The 23,477-nt window shown below is 47.5% G+C and overlaps 1 protein-coding gene across 4 annotated transcripts in view; it reads left to right on the plus strand.

The window, feature by feature from the left end:
- Nucleotides 1–20,934, plus strand: part of LOC135814852 (uncharacterized) — a 38,563-nt gene extending 17,629 nt beyond the window's left edge. For 3 of the 4 annotated variants that reach the window (XM_065328043.1, XM_065328040.1, XM_065328042.1), the window contains exons 4-19: nucleotides 1,956–2,046; nucleotides 2,627–2,767; nucleotides 3,022–3,142; nucleotides 3,851–3,894; nucleotides 4,350–4,429; nucleotides 5,971–6,018; nucleotides 6,419–6,540; nucleotides 7,313–7,391; nucleotides 8,807–8,881; nucleotides 9,276–9,535; nucleotides 14,235–14,610; nucleotides 14,775–14,893; nucleotides 16,027–16,058; nucleotides 16,613–16,747; nucleotides 18,271–18,416; nucleotides 20,308–20,934. In XM_065328043.1, the coding sequence (XP_065184115.1) occupies nucleotides 1,956–2,046; nucleotides 2,627–2,767; nucleotides 3,022–3,142; nucleotides 3,851–3,894; nucleotides 4,350–4,429; nucleotides 5,971–6,018; nucleotides 6,419–6,540; nucleotides 7,313–7,391; nucleotides 8,807–8,881; nucleotides 9,276–9,535; nucleotides 14,235–14,610; nucleotides 14,775–14,893; nucleotides 16,027–16,058; nucleotides 16,613–16,747; nucleotides 18,271–18,416; nucleotides 20,308–20,463 (2,025 nt within the window). In that variant the 3' untranslated portion in view covers nucleotides 20,464–20,934. The remainder of the gene's footprint in view (nucleotides 1–1,955; nucleotides 2,047–2,626; nucleotides 2,768–3,021; nucleotides 3,143–3,850; nucleotides 3,895–4,349; nucleotides 4,430–5,970; nucleotides 6,019–6,418; nucleotides 6,541–7,312; nucleotides 7,392–8,806; nucleotides 8,882–9,275; nucleotides 9,536–14,234; nucleotides 14,611–14,774; nucleotides 14,894–16,026; nucleotides 16,059–16,612; nucleotides 16,748–18,270; nucleotides 18,417–20,307) is intronic. The other variant, XM_065328041.1, reaches the window with a different exon arrangement.
- The last annotated feature ends 2,543 nt before the right edge of the window (nucleotides 20,935–23,477 follow it).

Genomic DNA, 23,477 nt, shown 5'->3' on the forward strand with positions numbered 1-23,477 from the left:
CTGCAAGCCCAAAGCAGCGGGTATATAGTGTTCGTCACCAGCTGAGCAAGAGAGCTTGCTGAGAGATTTAGGTGTGCACTGTTCAGCAACCAGTCCCAATATAGGTTTGTCCATGAAGGCTGGTGATCCTCAGCTATCATACAACAAATTCCTACTCACTGCGCATATGGCTTGTGAAACAGCAGCAGAAACTGCACTGCCTTGACAAGCGCACCAGTTACCATGATGGAGCAGATATGCCAACACCAAATCTCCAATCGCTAGTACAAGTAGCTCTTCACTAAATCATGCCTAGTGCATGCTTGCAGTGATATTTTCAGCAAGAGCGCTGCAGTTACTGCTGAGGAGATATAATATTGCGTCCTTGAAGTCGAAGGCGCTCATCAAAGATTTCTTGCCATCAATTCTTGGCCTTATGCAGGCACGAGGTGGTCTCCCGTGGCATTGGCCATATTACCCCGAGCTGCACTTGCTCGAGGAGCACGTTGTTTCGCTCATGGAAGTCCTTCGTGTTGGACTGAGTAGGCTTGCTGAGAGAACAGAGCGCTGAATCCATCCACGTCCACAACTACGAATAATTTACAGAAACATTCCTACTGCAGATCAGCGCTTGAAAACGGCGATGCAAATCAGCGACGTTGGGCTTCTCCATTCAAAAGGAGAGCCTTCCTAACGAAGCAATTCTCATGTGACACTACATAGTCTCTCAAGCACTCCAGTTCAGGTCTTCTTCTCTCCACTCCATTATCATTTCGATCTTCACTCGGTCGACGTGATGGTAGTAGCTATGTAAAATAATTATGATGGATTCCTCCCGATCCTCGTCGCGGCTAAAATTTGTTCGGTGTTTGTCTAAATTCTCAAACTGACAGGGTTTACAAGAGAAATGTACCTAATTTTGTGCGATTGATGCAAATAAATCGGAATATGTCCGACTTCATAAATCCGTGTGGTAAACCGCATGAAAGGACGCCATGTCGTTAGTTGGTGCACATGAAGTCACCGTGAACTGGTGGTGTTAGTGGATAATTATAGCGTAACTTGTAGCTCTTTGGTCCTTTTTTCTTCTGATAAGTCACTAGTGCTGTTACTTTGAAACTCGCTTGTTGAGCCAATAATAAATGTAGAAAGGAAAAGGACATATGGATACGAGTTAAGAGTAACTGTCCACCACTGCAACTATATACTATATACAGTCAGAAAGTGCAACAACTAGGCACAACACTGACAGACTGAGTACTGAGACATTCGACGTCCTGACACCTAGCTTCAAAACATCTCTGTAGCGCTAACCAACAGCCTTCCAACTCAGAAGGTTCAGGGTTATTATCTTTGATATTTCTGAGCCACCCAAGTTGGGTGGTGTGCTGCTTTGCTGCTTCGGATTGTACTTAGACCGCTTTGTCAAGTATCTTACTGGTCTTATCATCGTCCAGTAAGAAGTGACATTCTTTGTTCTGGTGGGACTGTAGCTTGTGCTCGTTTTCGTTGCGCTTACCTCCCCCTCTTTGGTCTACAGTCAGACCTCGCATAACCGCACACATCCGTTTTCCACAAAATATCCGGATAAGCGAGGGAACCGGATTATCGAACACACATACTGTATGCATGCATGGCATATGCTGTAAATTGGTAACCAACGATTTTCTTCCGGATGGCGAGGGATCCGGATAAAAGAGGACCGGATAAGCGAGGTCTGACTGTATCCCAGTTAACCTTGAATCTTCCGAGTTGGAAGGCTGTTGGTTAGCGCTACGGGGATGTGTTGAAGCAAGACTCCCCTACCTTACGGCTGTCTCACGGCTAGTGTGCTAGACGCACCGCCATTGGTTAGCTCTCTCTCTAGTGCTACGGCGGCAGACATGTTTTCCCTGGCAGTCCGGACCCTCAAGTACTCCGTAACACACAGTTTCCTTACCCATGCATGCGTGTGGTCTTGGCTGTTGCATTTGCAGAGTATCTGCAAGTTATGCTTTGTGCGGCGAAGGATAGTACTGTCTACCTGCAGCTGGAGAGACGAAGCACCTGTCGACCAAGTGGAGGACGGTGAGCTTCCATGCAGCTGCTTTTACTGTAGCTCGTTTATTGCTTTGGTTTGTTTTCTTTGCCGTGTTGTGGCTCGAATATGGTCTACCGCGGTGGAGGAGCAGTCTGAGGTACTTATGACAAGTTTGGCAGCTAATGACCATATGAAGAAAGCCTGGCAGTTGGACAACCGATAGTCTGGCGGGCGCAGATATGAACGTAATAGTGGGGTACATCCTGTTCAGTCCCATCTGCATAGCTTGCTGCACATGTTTGGGCTTCCATGCGAGGGTGACTATCAGCATTGGTGTATTGCAGTGCATTGCAGTGTAGTGTGAGGCTCTCCTGTCCCCATAAAATTTCCAGCCGTTAGTCTGACACATATCTCCGACATGGAACTTGACATGTTCGTTGCTGTGACGGCAGTTTCAGGTGGACCAGACACTGCTGACGACAAACTATTAGTACTGACAAGGCCTCTGTTTCTGGGGATTGGACCAGGCGCAGTGCAGTAAACACAAACGTGTCATGAGTCGTTTGCTACGTGTCAACTATTCCGGGTGAGAGAAATCCTCCCTGCCATGCTTTGTTTCTACTGCAGAGCCTTCTACGTCGGATGATTCTGTGCCAGGCTATGGCTTGACCTTGGTATGCGGGTTGAAGTCTGATGGTGGAGTACTACGGACATTTGTTATTGATTCGCCTCCAGACGGGGCTGCGAACAGGAGTGGTGTTAATGATGGTAAGCTATCATTGATGCAGTACATGAACAGTAACATGGTCGCAGACAATGATTTCCAGTACACATCTTCTACATTGGTAATGCGTGTTTCATAATGGTGCCATTGTCTCAGGATTGGGATTTGTAGCAAGCTTATACTCCCTCGCATACTTTTGCTGGCTGGCCGTAGTACTGAGAACTTCAAAACATGTGGCTAAGCATGCTCACAATCTGCTCATCTGCTTTAAATCATTTCTATGTGTCCCATCCTACAGGTTACGAAATTGTGTCTTGGTGTGGTCGCAGTCTGGTTGGCCGTAACTTCCACTCAGTTTGTGAGATCATTCGTCATGCTTGCCTTCGAAACATCCGGCTGAAGACGAGGCAGTACTTGGCGTAAGAAGAGATTGCATTGCGCTTATAGCAGTTCCTGTATTCCTAGAGCAGGACTTTAAGTCTGAAACTTCCAGTACATTATTCCAGTGCAGTTTAACAACAGGAATTGATCTATACTGGCGGTGTTGTGCAAACAGCGGAAAGAGGGGATGCTCAAAATGAATCTAGGGTATCGAGTTGGTGCGAAAAAGATCTCGTATTCTGTAAGGACAGCCACCTATCACCTTTACAGTTGGCCAACCTTACCAGCACAGGGACTCATAGCCAAGTGCGGTCACATGAACTAATGTGCTATAAGTTGGCGGGACATGGCCTTGTCCACGTGCAGTGGGGTAGGGGCTAGCCCTGTTTAGCCCCAAATATAGACAACCGGGCTCTGGTCTCTGCCGGGAATGCGAAACCACCAGTGCAGAAATGCAGAATGGGCTGAATATAGTGCAGAACACCTAACATGTACTTTAAATACCAAACATGCCCAGCCTGGACTATTCTTCTCACACGCCTACCTATTTTTGCTCCCTGAATAGTCTTTTCTAAGAATCCGCGAACTGAAACGCAGTCTCAACGCTCATACTGAATGGTCTCTGTGATGCGAATGTCTCTCTATCGAGACTACTTGGTCTCGGCAGGACAATGCTATACCGGCTCTGTTTTTAAGCAATTCATCAACGGTTGGAAGTTTTCTGTATTCATCTGTATGGTGTGCAGAGATGGACGGCTCTATGAGGAAGAACACCGGATTAACACTCCATGTAAGTGGTGGGGACCTGCTTAGTGAGCAATGAGCAACTTGATTAACACGGTGGTGAATGATATTCCTAATTGAACATGCGCCCAAATCAAATTACTGTAAAACTGCCCAGTATTCTCGTCACTTATTTTTCACAATTTCTCAGAACCCATAAGTTTACAATGGCAAATATTTGCACTGGAGCACTGTAGCCACATGTGTACACCCGCTGTTGAAGTGTCACTTCATGCTGGTAAATTTCCATGTTGTGCTCTTCTCGTGAAAATAGCAAACCTTAGTACACAGCAACACATTATTAACCCGCTTACAGACATTTCAGTGGTGACATAATTGTGTGCAACCCTGGAACTGCACAGTCGTATTGAGTGAAAAATGGCTGACAATGATATTGGAGTCTGTTTACTTCCCAACTCATACCTTTTTGCTTGCTTGCGCTGTCTTTGTTTGCTTTTCCAGCGACAGTATCGCCAAGTTATTTTGTCCACCGGATGTTGGCCAATCCAGATGCTATTGGCTTTCCTGATGGCCTATCTCAAGTTAGTGGGTTTCCGTGAGACCTTGGGCACAGTTAGCCCAGTATTACGCAGTGCACGGTATACTGAGATGTTGTTATGATGCTGCAAGGATTCGTTCATAGTTGCAAGGCCACCCGTCAATATTTTCTTTTTACCAAGTGAAATGATTGCGTTTCAACTGTCACCCACCCACCCACCCACCTTCTCCCCGACGCCCCAACAGACAACGCAAGGAGCACGTTGTATGTGTAAGCTAACTTTATGAGGCGGTTAGGAAAAGGCCCGAACCAAACTACATTCTGCGGCTTGACGGTCATGGATAGAAGGTGACATAACTGCACATAACTGCACACAACTGCACACAACTGCACATAACAGTGCCATATTTAAAGTACTACTTCCTCCGTATACAAAAACTTCGTGACTTTTTTACGGTGTTTTTGGCAAGAACCTGCTCAACGAACCGCAAACCGCGCCGAAGTCTCTCATTGACAACCCACGTTCATGTCGAGGTAAGTGTCGTTGATCCCGAACAGATTCTCCACGGAAGCCATGGGTTTGAGGACGTTGCCGACAGGAACTCAAGAGTCAAATGAAAAAAAAACTAACACTTACTTGCTCGAAACTGACACAGTGACGAAGTGGAGCTCGCAGCTGGAAGTGGAACACGGACTGATGGAGTCACGCGGCACTCGCTGCCCTGAACTGCTGAAGCTGGCCAGGGTCGTAAGTACTTGCGGTGCGCGGCCCCTCGCAGCATGAGAACATAAATCGGTTCCGCTCGCACGGCAAGATGAAACAGTCGTCGTGCAACCAGCGCAGACTCCGGATCAGAATGTCGACGGGCTGGCTTTCTTCGCCTCTCTCCAGTCAGACGTCTCCTTTGTCGCCAAGGGGAATCGCAGGGACCTCCTCGAAGCCGTTGTAGAATGCTGGGAGGATTATCATGGCGAGAAAATGCGAAGCGTGTGGATGTGCTTGTACGACTCGTTTCACGGCATAATGGAGGTCGCGGGTTGGAACGATTGAATGTAGTCGACATCGATCCGTACACAGCTGTAGAGATGAAGAGGATGTAGCCAAAGTCCAGCGTCGGATCATCACTGCAGCTGTCAAGAATCTGAACGGAATGCGAGCGGAAGCAGCGACTGTTGGCGATGCGGAGTCAGCGTCGTCAGGTGACAATGACACGAGCGACGAAGACTCTGGAAAAACTCAATCTCATTCGTCTGAGTTGCTTTTTTCTTTGTATATAGCTCGTAAACAGGTTAGACAATGCCACAAGTGTTATTCCAAGTCAAACGGAACAATTCCAGAGCTGTGTGCAGCTTTCAAAAAAAGTCACGAAGTTTTTGTATACGGAGGAAGTATAATGCTATAGCTTCTACACACTACAAGATGCAGTCTAACACACTGAGTGTTCTGAACCATACGGGAAATGCAGGATACCACACCAAAGTGAACATGCCTCACAGTTCAAGCAGCTACTCCTATGTGTGTCTCATCCCTCTTTCCTTTGCTCTGTCCTTTGGCGCTCGCCTTCTGCCATGGACGACGTGTAGGTGATAAGCAACAGTGAGCCATTGTACCGGCCGTATGGTCGCATCGAGGTAGGTCTTCCATCTCTTATTGCTCTCTCCTGATGATCAATCTTCTCTATCCCGATGTTGACGATCTGGTGACGCCAGTGTGTTTTGATGACTGGTTCTTGCTGTGTTCGTTCAGGCGAGAGGCTAAGCAAAAGTAGGCATAGTGGCAACATGTTGTGTTTGGTTCTACCCCGAGCCTGTCCTTGTGTAGTATGGCAATGTCAGAGCAACTGCTATCTTGTAGATTACATTCAATAGAAGTACTCAACTTAGGATATTGGATACTGGAGGCTATATGTGCCGTATCAGCAGGTTACGTATGTGTGAATAGTGAAGTGAGTAGCTAAGTTTTTCCCGATCGTTTGGTTGATGCACACAACTTGCTGTTCGTATCACCACCTGTTTTGTACTCCTGCTGCAGCTTCGCCTTGGTTTCGATGGTGCTGACTTCATGGTGGCTATTATAAGGGCCGAGTGCCTGCCGTCGTTCAAGCCCGGCGTGCCCCCTAACCCGGCTGTGACCATAGCTATTTGTGATGGAGAGTAAGTACAGCAGTTGACTGTGTGTTGTGCTGCTCTGCATGACCTTCCTCTACTTACGTCGTGCACAATCACACTTGCCAGGCCACGGCGTAGCTGTTGGCGGTGGTGATTGCTGTGATGGTCGCGGCCTGAGTGGCATTACCAATGACTGCCTCCAGTAGCTGGAATCAACTCGACCTCTTTTTTTTTGTTTTCAAGTAAGGCCACACCAAGTTATTTCATTGTTTCTCGTCACCTGAAAATCTCAAAAGGAACGCGGGCGGGCGGAAAAAAAACAAAATAGGGTTTGAAAAACAAAAACTGCTATTTACACTACAAAGGCCCAATTTATGACCTAAAATCAGACTATACACCACGCGTGACAGTCAATTGCAACATACAGCCAGAAAACCAGGCTCCTGCACCGGCCTCTGGTGAGGAAGTCCAGTGTTGCATGTTATTTAAATAGGAAAGAAAGCAAACCAAAGTTATTATACAAGGGGTACATAAAAGAACAGCCAAGTGCGCGCTTGTGCTAAAATTTAAAACAGAAACCTTCGGTTCGTGCACTAGCACTGCACTCCAGATTTGACGCCGCGCGTACTTTTACAACGCCTTTTTATGCGTGTTTACCGGGACGCGAGATTTTTTTGGTCCAATCCTCAAGAAAGGTACGCGCGCGGTGACGAGAAACAATGAAAAAACTTGGTGTGGCCTAATTAGCAGTAAAGTTCATGTATGTCTGCAATTATGATTGAATTTTTGCCATGTGATATGCTGTTGTCTTCTTCAGGCAATTCTCTACGTCCGAGCGTCGGCGGACGCAAAATCCAGTGTGGGACGAGGAGATAGCCCTCTCTATTACACAAAAGGTTAGTGTCAGGGGTGTCTTGCAGCAGAGTCACCGGGCAATGATCCAACTCATCTCTGAATTTGTTCCTGTCCCTGCTCAGCCTCAGTCGAAATATCCCCAACATATGAGCCGCGCCAAGCTAAAAAGTGGCTTCGTGTTTTGCCAACAAATCGAGAAAATCACCAAAACGTCACAGTTGGCAAAATTCTACTCGAGCGCGATCGCGAAAATATTCACTTTCAAGTAATGTTTGCAAGCGGATGAAGAGAGAAGCCTTTTTATGTTTGAGCAAAACTTCTTCAGTGTTCCCTCTTTCATCGTTATGGGGGGATTCCTCAGCGCTGCCAGAGATCGTAATGGAGCTTCTAGAGAATGTGGAGGTGAGCAGGATGACATTCTGTATCCGTGTGCGCCCAAACCTACTTGACGAGGAAGAGTCGCTCATTCATAGTGGCTGTGTTTCTTATCGTGGCCACGACTAGAGCGGCGAGTATAGCCATGGGGAGACGTCTACAGTACAAGCCTTCCGACTATCATTCTGACAAGCGGCCTGGTGAGTTGGCTCTTGCTGCGATGTTTCACTTTGTTTCGGCTACCTTCAATTTAGTGTTCATGACGTGGCATGCTGGATTCCAAAATTTCCTCGATTCAAGGAAATAGTGCCACACGACGAAGCGATGCATTGACTCTACCTGCTAGCATATTGTCCCGTGGCGCCTTCTACCAGTATCCATGGCAAGGAAGGAGAATGACAAGGACTAGGACGGACAAAGAACCAGTGCCGCTTGTTAGCGATGTGCAGTCTACTGGACCTATGTAGGTGCGAGGGCAGTACACCAATGGAGCTAGATCTCTGACACAGCACTACGAGCTACATGAAAGGATTAGTTCATCCTGACATAGGTGATTGGAGAGAATATGACGGGCTGACTCTTGGTAAGATGCGACGTTCCCCAACCCAGCGAAAAATATAGTCACAACATCATGATGAAGGATATATGAAAATTCGTATTGCATGATAAAATGACATGAGTCATGATGAAAATAATGTAGATCTGTTATTTCTTCTTTCTTGGATCTTCTGATTAGAACACAAGTTCTCATTTTTCTTGTATTGCTTGCACACCTGCTAAGCTTTGTCTCCACTTGGTGTCCCATGTTTTCTTGGAGTTTGGGAAGGTCTTGGAATCCTTAGTGTCATTGATACCAGCCATTCTGTGACATGTGCATTATGTATGCTTATTTATGGCACATATACATTTCAGATGGGCACCGAAATCTCCATGATGGAAGTTGGATATATAGACATCACTTTGGCATGAAAAAAGAAATTTCCAAAAATTATGCCTAAGCCACCTTTTAGCTTGGCTCGGCTCATATAGCATTGCTAAGCATGGTGCGTGTGTGTCTTCTCTTCTCTGTGTCTGTTGTTAGAAGCTGACTGGATGTAAACTGAGAGTATCCGTGACCACTCCTAAGACTTTCTTTGGTAGATTGACACTTGGCGTTGTAAGTATTCCTAGGTCAATTTGAACTATACGTGGTGGACAGCAGGCAGGTCATAGAAAGTAACTGCTTATGTGCTACCCCCCCCCCCCCCCCCCACCACCACCCCCCCCCCCCCTCCCCCACCCCGGCCGCAAAGTCACCATCACTTGGTCGCAGACAGTACTGCCAGGCCGACGGGGCAGAATACCCTGGCATGCTAGCTCATTCTATTGTTTTCTCTTGTGCATGTCGCATGCTCTTGGACTTGGCAGACCTTCGGGCTATTGTTTGACGGTGACCCTGGTTTCAAAGCATGAAAATATACTGAGATCATTTATACATTGATCATTTTCATGATCACACGATCTACTGCTTTGGGTTCTCTGCGTATTCTCTGTGCTTGCGACGTGTACAGTGTGAGATCTGTTTAGACGAGGCTGTGCTGGACCACACCAGCCAGTGGTACACTCTGCAGCCGCACACGGTCCGTGCCAACGCCGTGTACCTGGGCCTGAGCCCCGACGAGTCACTCACCCGGGCTGTAATGGCCGCGCACTTTCGCAAGGTGCACGATTCGCAGACCAGTAACCCTTCCATGTCATCACTGTGTGTCCAGTACCAGCAGCAGCAGCATCGGTGGGCCGGTTCAATGTCCCCGGCGGAGGACCCGCGAAGGTAGGAATAGCAGTGACCCGAAACATTACTCGGTAGTCGTATTTATCCTGCATGCCGCAGTTTATACTATGTAGTGTGCAATGTCCCAATCTATTATGAACACATAAGCGTGTCAATGCGAACCTTCCCTGCCGATGGGTCAGGGTGCGTCAGGCGAAATAGCACGTCATAGTACATTTGAGATCAGCGGGAAGAAGATGACGACGTCCACTAATTTTGTATCTGTGCACACGAATCTGCTGTGTGTGTGACTCTGTGTGTCAGCTATGATATCATCTTCTGTGGTTCCATGCCTAGCATGTACGTCTGAACCATCCTGCAAAGTTTGAATGACGTAGGTTGAGCGATCGCTCCGCGAAACATACTTTTTGAAATTCTCTTCATAGTATATCTTCCACCATTGAAATTTCGAATTTCTTCAAAAAAAGTGCTGAGAGGGGTGGCTTGCAACCTCGATATGGCTTGTTCCAGGCATGCTTTGGAGCCATCTTCTGTTGAAGTAGTGGCGGGGATCTGCCCTGCAACTGCTACAACAAAAAATGATTCGATCTGAGAAAGGGTGAGACCGCGAATCTCGGTTGAATATTGAGTATTTCAAGTCTTTTCACGACGAAGATGGAGTTCTTTTTGGAGATGGACGTCGCGGCAAAAAACATGGTGTCCGACTCCTGGCATCTGGTGAAGCCAGGGATCATTTGTCCAGTCAGGTCGGCAGCCTAACCGTCGGTAAGCTTGTGTTTGGATCCCGTTCTGCTCGATGTGGTAGATCACAAACAATTTGATATCGCACAAATTGATCTCAGCATCGTGCGTACGGTATTTTATATTCAGAAAATCCCAAAGTGTCTCTGTGTGGCCGTCCTATGCCACGAGAAACTCCAATCAGGCTCCTATGTCCTCTGCCTTCATGATTGAATGTCCACTTCGTTTGAACAACGAACACAATAATCGAGGGACGGCTTTGCAATGAAAAATACAGCTATACTGGAGCTGAAAAAAAGAAGAAAAAAACGTGGTCAGGATGAGACTCGAGTACATGCATACTCTCCCAGCAGGTGAAACGCAAATTTTTGTGAAAAATGCGTGTCGCCGAGTGACCAGTAATTTCGCCTGACGGGGCACATGCGCACGTAATACCTTGCCTTCTCGTGTAATGGCACATTGGTTTTATGTAGCCTAGTCGGCTTTGTTGTGGAGTGAGAATACATGTTGCACATGACTGTATGCATGCAAGTTGCAGTTCTCCATGGATAAGCTTTACTGAGTACTCCTCAATATATATATATAGCGTGGGAGCATCAAGTTTCCCACGCTGAGTGATCATCGGACGATTACTCGTCTGATGATTTGTACATACAGCTCTGCACTCTGGTGTATAAAATACTCTTTTGAGCTGCTCCGACTGGAGATGATTGTGAACGTACATTATTGAAAATGTCTTATCCTTGAGAAAAGACTGCCGTCGCAAAAAGAAACAAAGAAAGAAACTGTTGTGTCCTACCCCAGGTGGGTTCTACTCGGACTCATCCAGCTCGATCACACACACACTCGAGGCCATTACAGATTTCCGTTCGTCTCAAACTCCATATCCGAAAAAGACCCAGCTCACGTGCGAGCATGCGCACTACATACATATGGTCCATGTCCAGGACATGACAATTTCCCCCTCACTAGTTGAGGCGAAGCATCTAGAACTATGCAATAGTAAACATATCAACATGCAATCTCAAAACTCAAAACTGCCGAGACATAATATTTCATGATACACTATACCCCATTATATACACCATAAATTATAATTATATACAATATCCAGCAGAGTCCAAAATATATCATTTAAACTCTACAGACTAGAATAGGTCCATATGAACTGTGTGTTCTGAACGTCAATCCTTGAAACGAACTGGTCGAACAGTAGCGCGGGTCGACCGTCGTTCAGCTTGCGGTGACGACGTCTTGCCGTAGCTGGCACGTGAAGTGCTAACCGACGCAGACTCACTAGTACCGGTTATTGCTGAGACCGGCGCGCCTAGCTCCGCTGCCGTGACACTGGCGTCGTTGCTGCTGAGTGACGGCTGTGACGGAACCTGAGCTGTTAAACTTGCTCCACTCTGCTCAGACGCCCCTGCATCGAACTGAGGGATTTGCCGAGGACGGAGCTGGTTGCGATGGCGTTTCCACATTGCATCACCGACTTGTATCTGATACGTCATCGGACTGAGAACTGCCGTGACCACGGCTGGGGCCCACTTATCTCCTCCTTTGCCGAAATTCAAAGCCAGGACAGCTTGACCGCACTGAAATTCCGGGGTCCCATTGCCATTCAGCAGATTTCTTCACCAGATTGTACAGAGGTACCATTATTGTTGCGAAATGAGGTATGAACCGTCGCAAGAAATTCGCCGTTCCAATGAATGATTGAAGCTCGTTAACATTCGAAGGAGCCTTAGCGTCCCGCATTGCCTCAATCTTATCCGCTGTAGGAGCCACACCAGCACTAGAAATCGTGTGACCCAGGTAGGAAATCTCATCCATCATGAAATGAAACTTACTGGGATTAAGCTTCATCCCGACCTCCTGTAGGCGACGTAGTACCCTGATCAGGTTGTTGTGGTGTTCATCCTCATCCTTCCCAGTAATCAGGATATCATCCACATAGACGATGCACCCAGGCAGATCTGCCAATATGGATTCCATTGTGCGTTGGAAAATTGCCACTGCCGAGTGAATGCCAAACGGCAATCTCACGTATTCATACAACCCCTTGTGAGTAGAGATTGTCGTGTACGGCCGAGAAGCTGGATCAAGCTCCAGTTGGTGATAGGCTTGGGAGAGATCCAATTTGGTGAATTTATCTCCCCCCGACAATTTCGCTAACATTTCCTCAATAGTAGGTAGCGGGTTGTGCTCCAAATCAGACTTGGCATTGATTGAGCGAGAGTAATCAGCACAAATTCGGATACTACCATCCGGTTTCAGTACTGGCACAGTAGGCGATGCCCATTTGGAGTGCGCAACTTTGCGAATAACTCCCTCTGCTTCCAATTTCTCCAAAGCCTCCTCGTACTTCTCCGTGATAGAAAACGGTACGGGACGCGCCTTGTGGAAAATTGGATCAGAATCATCCACTCTCAGGGTGATTTGAGCCGACCTCAGCTTGCCAACCTGAGTCGTATCGAACAGCTCCTCAAATTCCTCAATGAGAGCTCTCCTCCTACCATCCATTTGCACATGATTGACATTGACAATCTGTTTCCACGGTAGAGTAAATTGGGACAACATATCCCTGCCCAACAATGACGGACCACCATTATCCACCACACGGAGTAGTGTTGGTTTCTCCACACCATCAATGCTGACATTGAACTTCCCTTCACCAATACATTTGATTTCTGCCCCAGAAAAACCGGTCATGCGTACACTCGGTTTGGTTAAATTTGTACGAGACACCCCAAGTGACTCAAAATCATGGACAGAAATGATTGAAATGCCACTGCCCGTGTCGATTTCCATTACAACAGGAACATCATTCACAGCAATTTCCAATTTGAAGGAGAGCACAGATTTGCTCTTCAATTCGTCCTGATCCGAAATGTGGAACATTGGCATGCACTCAAGATCAGCAGATTCATGCTCACCTGCGTCATCAGTCACAACATTGTGCACCGACGCGCCTGACGTAGATTTCTGCCGACAAACACGCTCCAAGTGCCCCTTCCTGTGGCAGTGACGACACTCAGTGGCCTTGTGTTTGCACTTATCCGCCAAGTGTTGAGTAGACCCACAGCGGTAGCACAATCTCTGCTCTCGAGATTGATGAGATTGACGAGAAACACCAGACTGCGCCTGCGAACGCGATTCCACTGGCCGGTGATTCACCTTGTGCACTTCCTGCTGAGAGGTCAGCTGCACGGCCGCGCGCGCAGCCGATTCCTGCGTCAAAGCTAGTTTGACGATGTCATTGAACGACTGTGCCGAAGTATCTTCTTTCGTCAATAAGAAATTTCGAGTGGATGAGCTGCTCAAGCCAGCAATAAACTGGTCTCGAAGCGCTCGATCGAGGTGATCAGCAAACTCACACCTCACAGCCAATCTCTTCAGACGAATGATGAAATCCGCAGTCGACTCATTTTCCTTCTGCTTCAACTGATGGAAATTGAACGTCGCCGAAACTTGCGAAATTGCAGGTTGAAAATACTTCCTCAAAAGATCGCAAATCTCCGACAGTTTCTTGTCAGCTACTTTCGCTGGCAGACAGAGGCTCCTCAATATCGAGTAGACTTCCGCAGACAGCAAACTCACTAATACAGCCTTCCTTTTCTTGCTGGCAGCCAACTTGTCTGCAGCATTGGCCGAAGCAGCCACGGTTCCAATATCATTGGCAAAGAAATAGAATTCAAGTCTTTCCTCAAACTCTTCAAAGTCGCCGCCGGTAAACGGCTGAAGCGATGATATCCGAGCCATATCTTCGTCGCCAGTTGTTGTGTCCTACCCCAGGTGGGTTCTACTCGGACTCATCCAGCTCGATCACACACACACTCGAGGCCATTACAGATTTCCGTTCGTCTCAAACTCCATATCCGAAAAAGACCCAGCTCACGTGCGAGCATGCGCACTACATACATATGGTCCATGTCCAGGACATGACAGAAACGGTCATTTTGCATGGTGATATTCTATGTGGATTGTTCTTCTCCAGCAGCCCGAATGACAGAAAGGAGTCTGCCGCCTTACTATCGAGCAGCCCGGCTGACAGACAACAGTCTATCACCTTACTACCGGGCTTGAGTCCAACAGGCTTTGCAGTCGGCCAGCGTCCAAAGCGAATCAAGCCCAACGATCGTGAGCGACATCCGTCGTCTGCGCGCTACTCGTCAGCGGACGGTTACCACTGGTCCCAAAAGCCCACGCCATCGCACAGCATGTCGTCACTGAATGGCGATGAGAGTGGAACCGACCTGGATTTTGGCACTCGACACCAGGAGGTTTCTCCAACCATCCTCCTGACCCCTGTGAACACAGTTGGGCAGTCACTCGGTGTGGAGGAGAGAGACGGCTTTCGATCGGCCACTGGGGTAAGTAATTGCCTTGTTTAGTGGTTAGCAGAGTGCTTTTCTGCTTTTCTGGCTAACGTGTACTTTGAATAGAGTTTTAAAAATCCAAGCCTGGCCACGTGATAGCTAACACTAGGGGCACTAAGACAATTCAGTCTGCCACTGCTTTGTGCGTATGCTTGCAGCGTACAAGATCGGGCTCGGTGGCTTCAGCTATACTCCAGCGCAGTACGCTGTCCGCCCGCAGCTCCTTGTCCGCAAGCAATGACAACCTGTCGATGATCTCCTCTGGCTCTGTCGACAGGTTGGTACGATAGTGTGTGGTCTCTCAAGTTTACCTCTTAGCTGTTATTGTCGTGTATTTAATAACTACTTGTATCTATGTCTATACGAAACAGTTCTGTCCGCAGATTATGTCTATAATCAAGTATGGATGTGGTTGCCTAGCACGAGTGAAACGTCTCTAAGCTGGTTGTGTTTCCGAACCCAATTGTAAAGCCGGTGGTAACATGGGCGTTTGAACTTTACTTGTGTTGTGAGGATTGTGCAGGGTGGCCATGTATTGTGCAGGGTGGCCATGTATTGTGCAGGGTGGCCATGTATTGTGCAGGGTGGCCATGTATTGTGCAGGGTGGCCATGTATTGTGCAGGGTGGCCATGTATTGTGCAGGGTGGCCATGTATTGTGCAGGGTGGCCATGTATTGTGCAGGGTGGCCATGTATTGTGCAGGGTGGCCATGTATTGTGCAGGGTGGCCATGTATTGTGCAGGGTGGCCATGTATTGTGCAGGGTGGCCATGTATTGTGCAGGGTGGCCATGTATTGTGCAGGGTGGCCATGTATTGTGCAGGGTGGCCATGTATTGTGCAGGGTGGCCATGTATTGTGCAGGGTGGCCATGTATTGTGCAGGGTGGCCATGTATTGTGCAGGGTGGCCATGTATTGTGCAGGGTGGCCATGTATTAGTTCTAACCTGGATTGCAGTGTCTTGCACCAGGCAATAGGCCAATGTCGTAGATTGCTTGCTTAGAACCGTTGGGTTGATTTGGATGCTGGCAAAGTGAACGGAAGTTATGCGTGATCTTCCCGCCGTTTGGTTTTGCGGGGCAAGTCCGCTTCAGCCGTCCGCACTGTGATAATAGTTATCAGCCCTGCATAGAATGTTATGAACTGTGTACGCTCATACTCACACATGTACTAGAGCTTGCGTGTACCTGCCAAATATCTGACAAGTTGCCCCGCAAAAAGGCTGCAGCCATGTGTTATGCATAGGTGCCATTGTGCGCACCCTGGTATTGTACTAAGCCAATGCTGTGTTAAGTTGAACTCAGGTGGTGAGCCCATGTAATCATGGATAAAAACTTTAAAAAAGGATAATTCGTACCATTTTTGTCCTTCTCCTTTTTTTAAAATGTAATGTGTGTTTGCCTTCTGCAGTTTGGGTGAAGTCTCCGTTGCCAACTACACTGGTATGTGTGCAGTGAAGTCCGGGAATGTGTTGTTTGATGCTGTCAACACGCATGACCATGTTTGCGTTACATCCGGCTTGCTGCTCAGGAGCATGTAGCTTATGTAGAAACAGTTTATGCATCATTGCACAGGCTAACTTCTGCCCATGTACTGTTACAATTGATTGTATGCACAAAGCAACAGACTGCTGCACACTCATTTTAATCGTGTGGAAAAATGAACTAATAAAAGGATATTCCTAAGGTGGAGGGCGTTGAAACGGGGAAAGTCTGAAGAAATATTGACTGCCACCACCACGATTCGAACCAGGGACCCTCACTTATGGCCTGCGGTATAAACTGGATTGTGGTGTTTGTGTTTATGGTGTTTGTATGTATGTCCATGTGTGTGCATGTGTGTGCATGTGCGTGTGTATTTCCATGGTTGTGTGTATGTGTATGTGTGTATGTTCACATGTATGCATGTGTGTATGTTCACATGTATGCATGTGTGTATTTGTTTGTATGTGTGTGTGTATGTACATGTATGCATGTATGTGCGTGCGTGTTCACAGGTGGTGTCCTGCAAGATGCAACTGTTGCGCTGACCTTAGTTCCACAGTCTACTAACATGCGTGTTATGGTCGGAAAGGTTGACAAGGTGCACAACCTTATCCAGATGGCAAGTTTGAAAGATTCCGAAGTGGCTGGTAAGTACACTGGTTACCTGTGACTATGCTCTATGGCTTGCTATGGCGGGGGGGGTACTATGGCGGGTACTATGGCGGGTGCTATGGCGGGTGCTATGGCGGGTACTATGGGCCCGGGTACTATGGCGGGTGCTATGGCGGGTACTATGGCGGGTACTATGGACACCTGCCACTACCGGTGCATGCCCGCATCAGCTAGACTACATTGTAGTTGTGAACTCTGTACACTGTAGCTGACTGTTTCCATCTGTTTCCATCAATGGTCACTGTTCCACCATCAGGGCCCACCAGGTCACTGTTCCACCATCAGGGCCCACCAGGTCACTGTTCTGGCATCAGGGTACCGTGATCAGGTCACTGTTTTGCTGTGAGGGCCCATCCGTAATTGTTGACCTGTATCGTGCGCGTACAAGACACGCAAAGGAGAGGCGACCTCGAGATCCGTAATTGTTGACCTGTATCGTGCGCGTACAAGACACGCAAAGGAGAGGCGACCTCGAGATCCGTAATTGTTGACCTGTATCGTGCGCGTACAAGACACGCAAAGGAGAGGCGACCTCGAGATCCGTAATTGTTGACCTGTATCGTGCGCGTACAAGACACGCAAAGGAGAGGCGACCTCGAGATCCGTAATTGTTGACCTGTATCGTGCGCGTACAAGACACGCAAAGGAGAGGCGACCTCGAGATCCGTAATTGTTGACCTGTATCGTGCGCGTACAAGACACGCAAAGGAGAGGCGACCTCGAGATCCGTAATTGTTGACCTGTATCGTGCGCGTACAAGACACGCAAAGGAGAGGCGACCTCGAGATCCGTAATTGTTGACCTGTATCGTGCTCGTACAAGACACGCGGCAAAGGAGAGGCGACCTCGAGATCCGTAATTGTTGACCTGTATCGTGCTCGTACAAGACACGCGGCAAAGGAGAGGCTGCGACCTCGAGATCCGTACACTGTACAGTGTAGATGTGGATCATGGTGTTATGTTTGTGATCACTCTGCTACTCAAGCCCTAGATGCCTAGATCACGATTACCGCAACAGAAACTACTGGTAGCTGTGATGTACGTTGCAGCATGGCTGCATAAACTACTGGTAGCTGTGATGTACGTTGCAGCATGGCTGCATAAACTACTGGTAGCTGTGATGTACGTTGCAGCATGGCTGCATAAACTACTGGTAGCTGTGATGTACGTTGCAGCATGGCTGCATAAACTACTGGTAGCTGTGATGTACGTTGCAGCATGGCTGCATAAACTACTGGTAGCTGTGATGTACGTTGCAGCATGGCTGCATAAACTACTGGTAGCTGTGATGTACGTTGCAGCATGGCTGCATAAACTACTGGTAGCTGTGATGTACGTTGCAGCATGGCTGCATAAACTACTGGTAGCTGTGATGTACGTTGCAGCATGGCTGCATAAACTACTGGTAGCTGTGATGTACGTTGCAGCATGGCTGCATTTGCAAGAAAGACTTACAGTCGTACTGTATGCCATTTTGTTTCTCCATGCTGGCCGACAGGAGTTGGTGTCAAGGTATCCATGCATGCGGTTGGCGCCAGCAAGCTGAAACGCAAGACCAGCACCATGCCTCTGGCTAGTGGCCTGGATTTCAACGCTCAGTTTGACTTCAACACGTCCATCACGCTCAGTCTGTACACGCTACGGGTTAGTTTAGCCATTGAATGTGTGAGATTCTCTCGCGGTTCTGTTGTGATGAAGTGATGTAGTGACTCTTTTGCAGGTCGTCTTTATTGTAACCGAAAGGCAGTGATATCTTCTCTAGATGAGCACATTCGCTACCATCTTTTTGGTGCTCGTCTGATTCTGCAGGCAGTTAAAGGGGAAGTTAAGCCTAAAATCAAATTTTCACCAGTTGTAGTCTTCAGGGTGCTGAGTCGAATGGTCTTGGTCCGAGGAAGCTGAGACGCTCCCTTCCTCCTTTATTCCCAATCGAACTCGCGCACTTCCACCGAAACTGGGTGACTGCGCCCTACTAGATGGGGATTTGCATGCAAAATGTCACTAAAAGCGCCATTTCGTTCTTATAAAAACATGGATGACCGCGATTGGCCCATATGTTGTAGTCTTTTGGACGCTGAGTCAACTGGTTTTGGTCCGAGAAAGCTGCGATGCAGCGTTCCTCCTTTATTCCCAATCAAACATGGTTGAACAAGCAGTTACGTGCTCCTGCGTGCCCAAGTCACCTGGTCACCGCGCAAGCAGGCGACAACTTTCACACCAAGGTTCAACTCGAGTTCAACTCGAGTGACAGGACTGTACCCAAAAAAGGTCAAACAGGCTGTAAGTTGTACCCTGCAGGCATGGTGACCAGGTGACTGATGTACGCAGGAGCACGTAACCGCTTGTTCAACCATGTTCGATTGGAAATAAAGGAGGAACGCTGCATCGCAGCTTTCTCGGACCAAAACCAGTCGACTCAGCGTCCAAAAGACTACAACATATGGGCCAATCGCGGTCATCCGTGTTTTTATAAGAACGAAATGGCGCTTTTAGTGACATTTTGCATACAAATCCCCATCTAGTAGGGCGCAGTCACCCAGTTTCGGTGGAAGTGCGCGAGTTCGATTGGGAATAAAGGAGGAAGGGAGCGTCTCAGCTTCCTCGGACCAAGACCATTCGACTCAGCACCCCGAAGGCTACAACTGGTTAAAATTTGATTTAGCCTTAACTTCCCCTTTAACTGTCTCAGCCACTGAACTGCAGTCTCATCAGGGCAGCTACAAGCTATATTGGACCGAACTGCTAGCCATGGAGACAAGAGCCACAGAGAGCGATGCTATAGAATATGTGTAGATCCCTTTGTCACACTTCCGCTACGCTTGTACTTACATGTTTATTCAGTTCGGTAGGACGGATGTGTCTACGCTGATCACGATAGACACAGTACACTTGTACTTTTAGGTGTATGTTCGGCTAGACGGCATGTTGAATACTACCAGGGAGCTGGTTGCTCAACATTCTCAGAATCTCCATGCTTTGTAAAGCATTGGTATTGCTTTATAAAATTAATAGTACAGGTGGAATCCTGATAATTCGAACCTCCAAATGCCAGGAAAAAACTTCTTATTATCCGGACATTCTAATTATCCAAACATGAACCCACAACACAATATGTATGTCGAAATGCTCTCATGGTCACGCAGAGTTGCGCTATGGACCTTAGACACAGATTTCACAGATACTGAACTGGCCAGCACAGCCTGCTCATGCAAACTGAACTGACCAGTACAGTGTACAGTGAACTTCGAATTACACTTTGCTAACTTCGAATTATCAGCACAAATCCCACACAGTTTCTATGTAAGTGGAATCCGTGGAACTTGGAATTAACGGGACATGTCCGGTTCGAGGTTCGAATTATCAGAATATTTTATGTGGGAATCGTATTGACAGAAATCGGTCCTGGAAAAACTTCTAATTAAGCGGTATGTTCGAATTAAGCCATATTCGAATTATCAGGATTCCACCTGTAGTTGAATTTCCTTCCCCACCGGTCATGGTTGTTTTCATCTGGCACGCTGATTATTGTCTACAGATTCAGGTGGTTGCAAAGATGAAGAAGCGCTCACTGCTGAAGAGAAAGTCCACCGTGCTGGCCTACTGTTTGCTGCCGTTCCAGGACCGAGACCTTGCCCTCGGGCAGCCACAGAGAGAACACGTGAACGTGTTCGCCAAATCCAAGAAACTATAAAGGAAGTCTGCAGATCATGTACACAATTGTGCATTTGTCGCGCACTCCTGCAGTTGGTCTTCACTAGGCCCTACTACGGCTGCCTACGTGGTCATCAGAAATCTCTATTGAAGATTCCAGCAATTTTCTCGCCATTGTTTTCAAAGTCACTCAGTTTTCAAATGCTTTTCTCACTTCAAGCTTGATTTTCTCCTTTGATGCCCCCGCTTCTCTCCCCGTAACCGTCATAATCCTGTGCTAAATCCAGAACCACCATGAATTTCATGGCAAAAAATGGTTGAGAAATCTAACTAACGGTAGTACGAATGCCTTTTCTAAGCTTGAAACAAAACCTTTTTTTTCTTTTTTCTTTTCTCATAAGTTATAACAATTGCACCTTGCATAGCAATTCCTGCATAAGCAGACTGGATTTTGTTGCTATTTTTATTTTTTATATCAATATCTCATAGCATGTTGTTGAGACTGCATATAGAGATACGGGTGATTGCCAACCATGGACTATAGGATGAAACAATCGAAGCGATAAAGAGAGCTAGTCAGAGTGCAACTATTAACAAGAGACAAGCAGTGTCTTGGACCGTATGGTGTCATAAATGAGGAAAGCTAGTCAGAGTACAAGACCAGCAATAACTTGAACCATAATTATGGTGTCCTAGGCAGTAACTTGAGCTAGAGGGTGACTTGAGTATATGGTTTTGTTAGCTTTACATGCTCGTGAGGGAGAGCTGAATCGTGAACTCGCTTATCGTGTCAGAGGTTCTAGTCTGGGAGGATATTTTACTCCAGAGGGCATAGCCAGAGAACATAGGGGAGTTGAGGTAAAGAGATGATGAAGCACGGGGAACGGTAAAGGAATAACGTGTTTGGGTAGAGGACGAACACCAATTGTATAAGGTGAGCTGCTGCGGAACCTTGCAGCAAAGACGTATTCTGTGGAGGAGGATACAAAGATTACGCTCGCATCGAACTGAAAGTGGGCGGGCATGGGCAAGGTTGTACAAACATTGGGAGGGATGCATGCAGTCTTTCCAAGGGATGGGGAGAGGGCAGGAGTTACGTGGTGGTATAGTGACTCATAGAAGACCCGCTCGCAGAGTTTAGACAGGGTAGAGCGTATACGCGTGTACAGAACTGGGCCAATAGTTTATAGCATGACTGGCATGAGTGCGTCGACCCTTGTTCTTGTAGATCGGAACAACAACGGCAGACTTCCATTCCGTGGGAAGCGTACCGGAGCGGAAAGACAAATTGAAGAGCAAACAAAGAGGATAGGAGAGGGAAAAAGCACTTCGACGAATTGTCTACGAGGCAATTGGTGCCAACACGAGTCAAAGTGTACAAGCGAAATTGTTGTGGTAACATTACAACGACGTAGTCTTGAAAGTGCCGCCCATGTGCAGAACTGCATCGTTTCTCCAGGCCGTCAGGCTCCAGGCTAGGCTGGACAAAATAAACAGCTAGACGATTATAGCCTTGGGCCACTGTCGTGGAGGAACGTCTGTCCGCTTTGTGGTTTTGAGTGTGCCCCTGGTAGCACGACTGCCGCCAAGTAACTGATGATAGTTACATGTAGCTGCATGGTGTGAGCGGAACATTCTGTGCTGCTTTTACTTTTAGGGCACTGCACACCGCTTCAGATCTGATCGAGATACTGAGATAAAGACGGTAAGTAATTCTGTGGCCACTTGCCCAGTGACGTGCCTGGCGATCTGGTGTCACTGGTGGGCTGGGGTCTGGGGCCCGGGATGAATTCCGAGGCGTAGTGGCTTGTGTCACGATCACGGCCTTCGTACCAGGGAGTCATAATGAGTCTTTATGGTCCACTTTCACGACAATAACACACACACGGAAGTCTCTGCTGTGAGCACGGTACGCGGTGGCTCGGCAATGGCTTTATTTATTGATAATTATTATAATTATCCTCTTCCTGATTTAAAAATAAATAAATATGCATAGAGATAAGAAATATAAGCAAAAGATACTCTGCTAGTCGCACAGCAAAGCACACAGAAAACGACAAGATGTTACAATGAATGTAACAACATCCGTCCAAGCTAAAGGACCTACATCCCTGCCCCAGGACGGTATCTTGAAAAAACCCACACACTCACCACACGGTCATCATCCAGCTTCAGTTCAATCACAATACAGTAGTATTCTTCCCATGCAGATTCAATTGAACTCCTCTGGCACTAGCCATACATTGCAGGACAGCTCATCTGTCTTTTCACATCTCCAATAAACCATGATACAGTGTAAGCGGCCTCATCTCTTCTTCTCTTGTTTTGCACCTACCTGTACGTGTATTCTTCCTAAAACGTTTGGGTGGGTTCGCTTCGTGGAGTTCGGTAATGGGTGGGTTCGCTTCGTGGAGTTAGGTATTACAGCACGGTATAATCGGGAATAGCGTCTATGATCAATTGATCATGATGATTGAGTCACCAAGAAAAAGGATCAAGTGCCCTGAGCTCACGGATATACAGTAACATTCGGTGGCACTGGCAGGGTCAGCGATGATTACTTGACCGAAATGTACGTGTACTCACTCTCACCGGCCAATGCGTTCAGGGGCGAAAAAATCAAGCAGTGAAACCGCACAGCCGCAGAAATGGTCACTCGATGATCACCTAGTGCCTTGAGATGGCTCGAGACAAAATGAAACGCGCGTAACCTGACACCTCCGACTCGGTAGCCGCAGAGCTAGAGGCCCTCAACGCCAGCGGCTACCCCATCACGCTAGGATTCACACAGAAAACGAGCAGAGAAAAGAAAAGAGAGGAAAAGGAAGAGGAACATAATCTGGTACAACCTCCTTTGCGGTCGAAATGTCAAAACCAACATCGGTGGAAATTTCCTGGCCGGCCTTCATCAAGAAGCTCCCCCACCCCACACATACGAAGCTCGGAAAATATTCAAGAGAAATACCATCCAAATCAGCTGCATGCCAAACATAGCAGAACACATCAAGAGCCACAGCAAGGCAATACTCCACCCGACGACGAAGAAACCGGAAA

This window comes from Sycon ciliatum, chromosome 4, assembly GCF_964019385.1.
Source record: "Sycon ciliatum chromosome 4, ocSycCili1.1, whole genome shotgun sequence".
In the NCBI taxonomy this organism is placed as follows: Eukaryota; Metazoa; Porifera; class Calcarea; order Leucosolenida; family Sycettidae; genus Sycon; species Sycon ciliatum.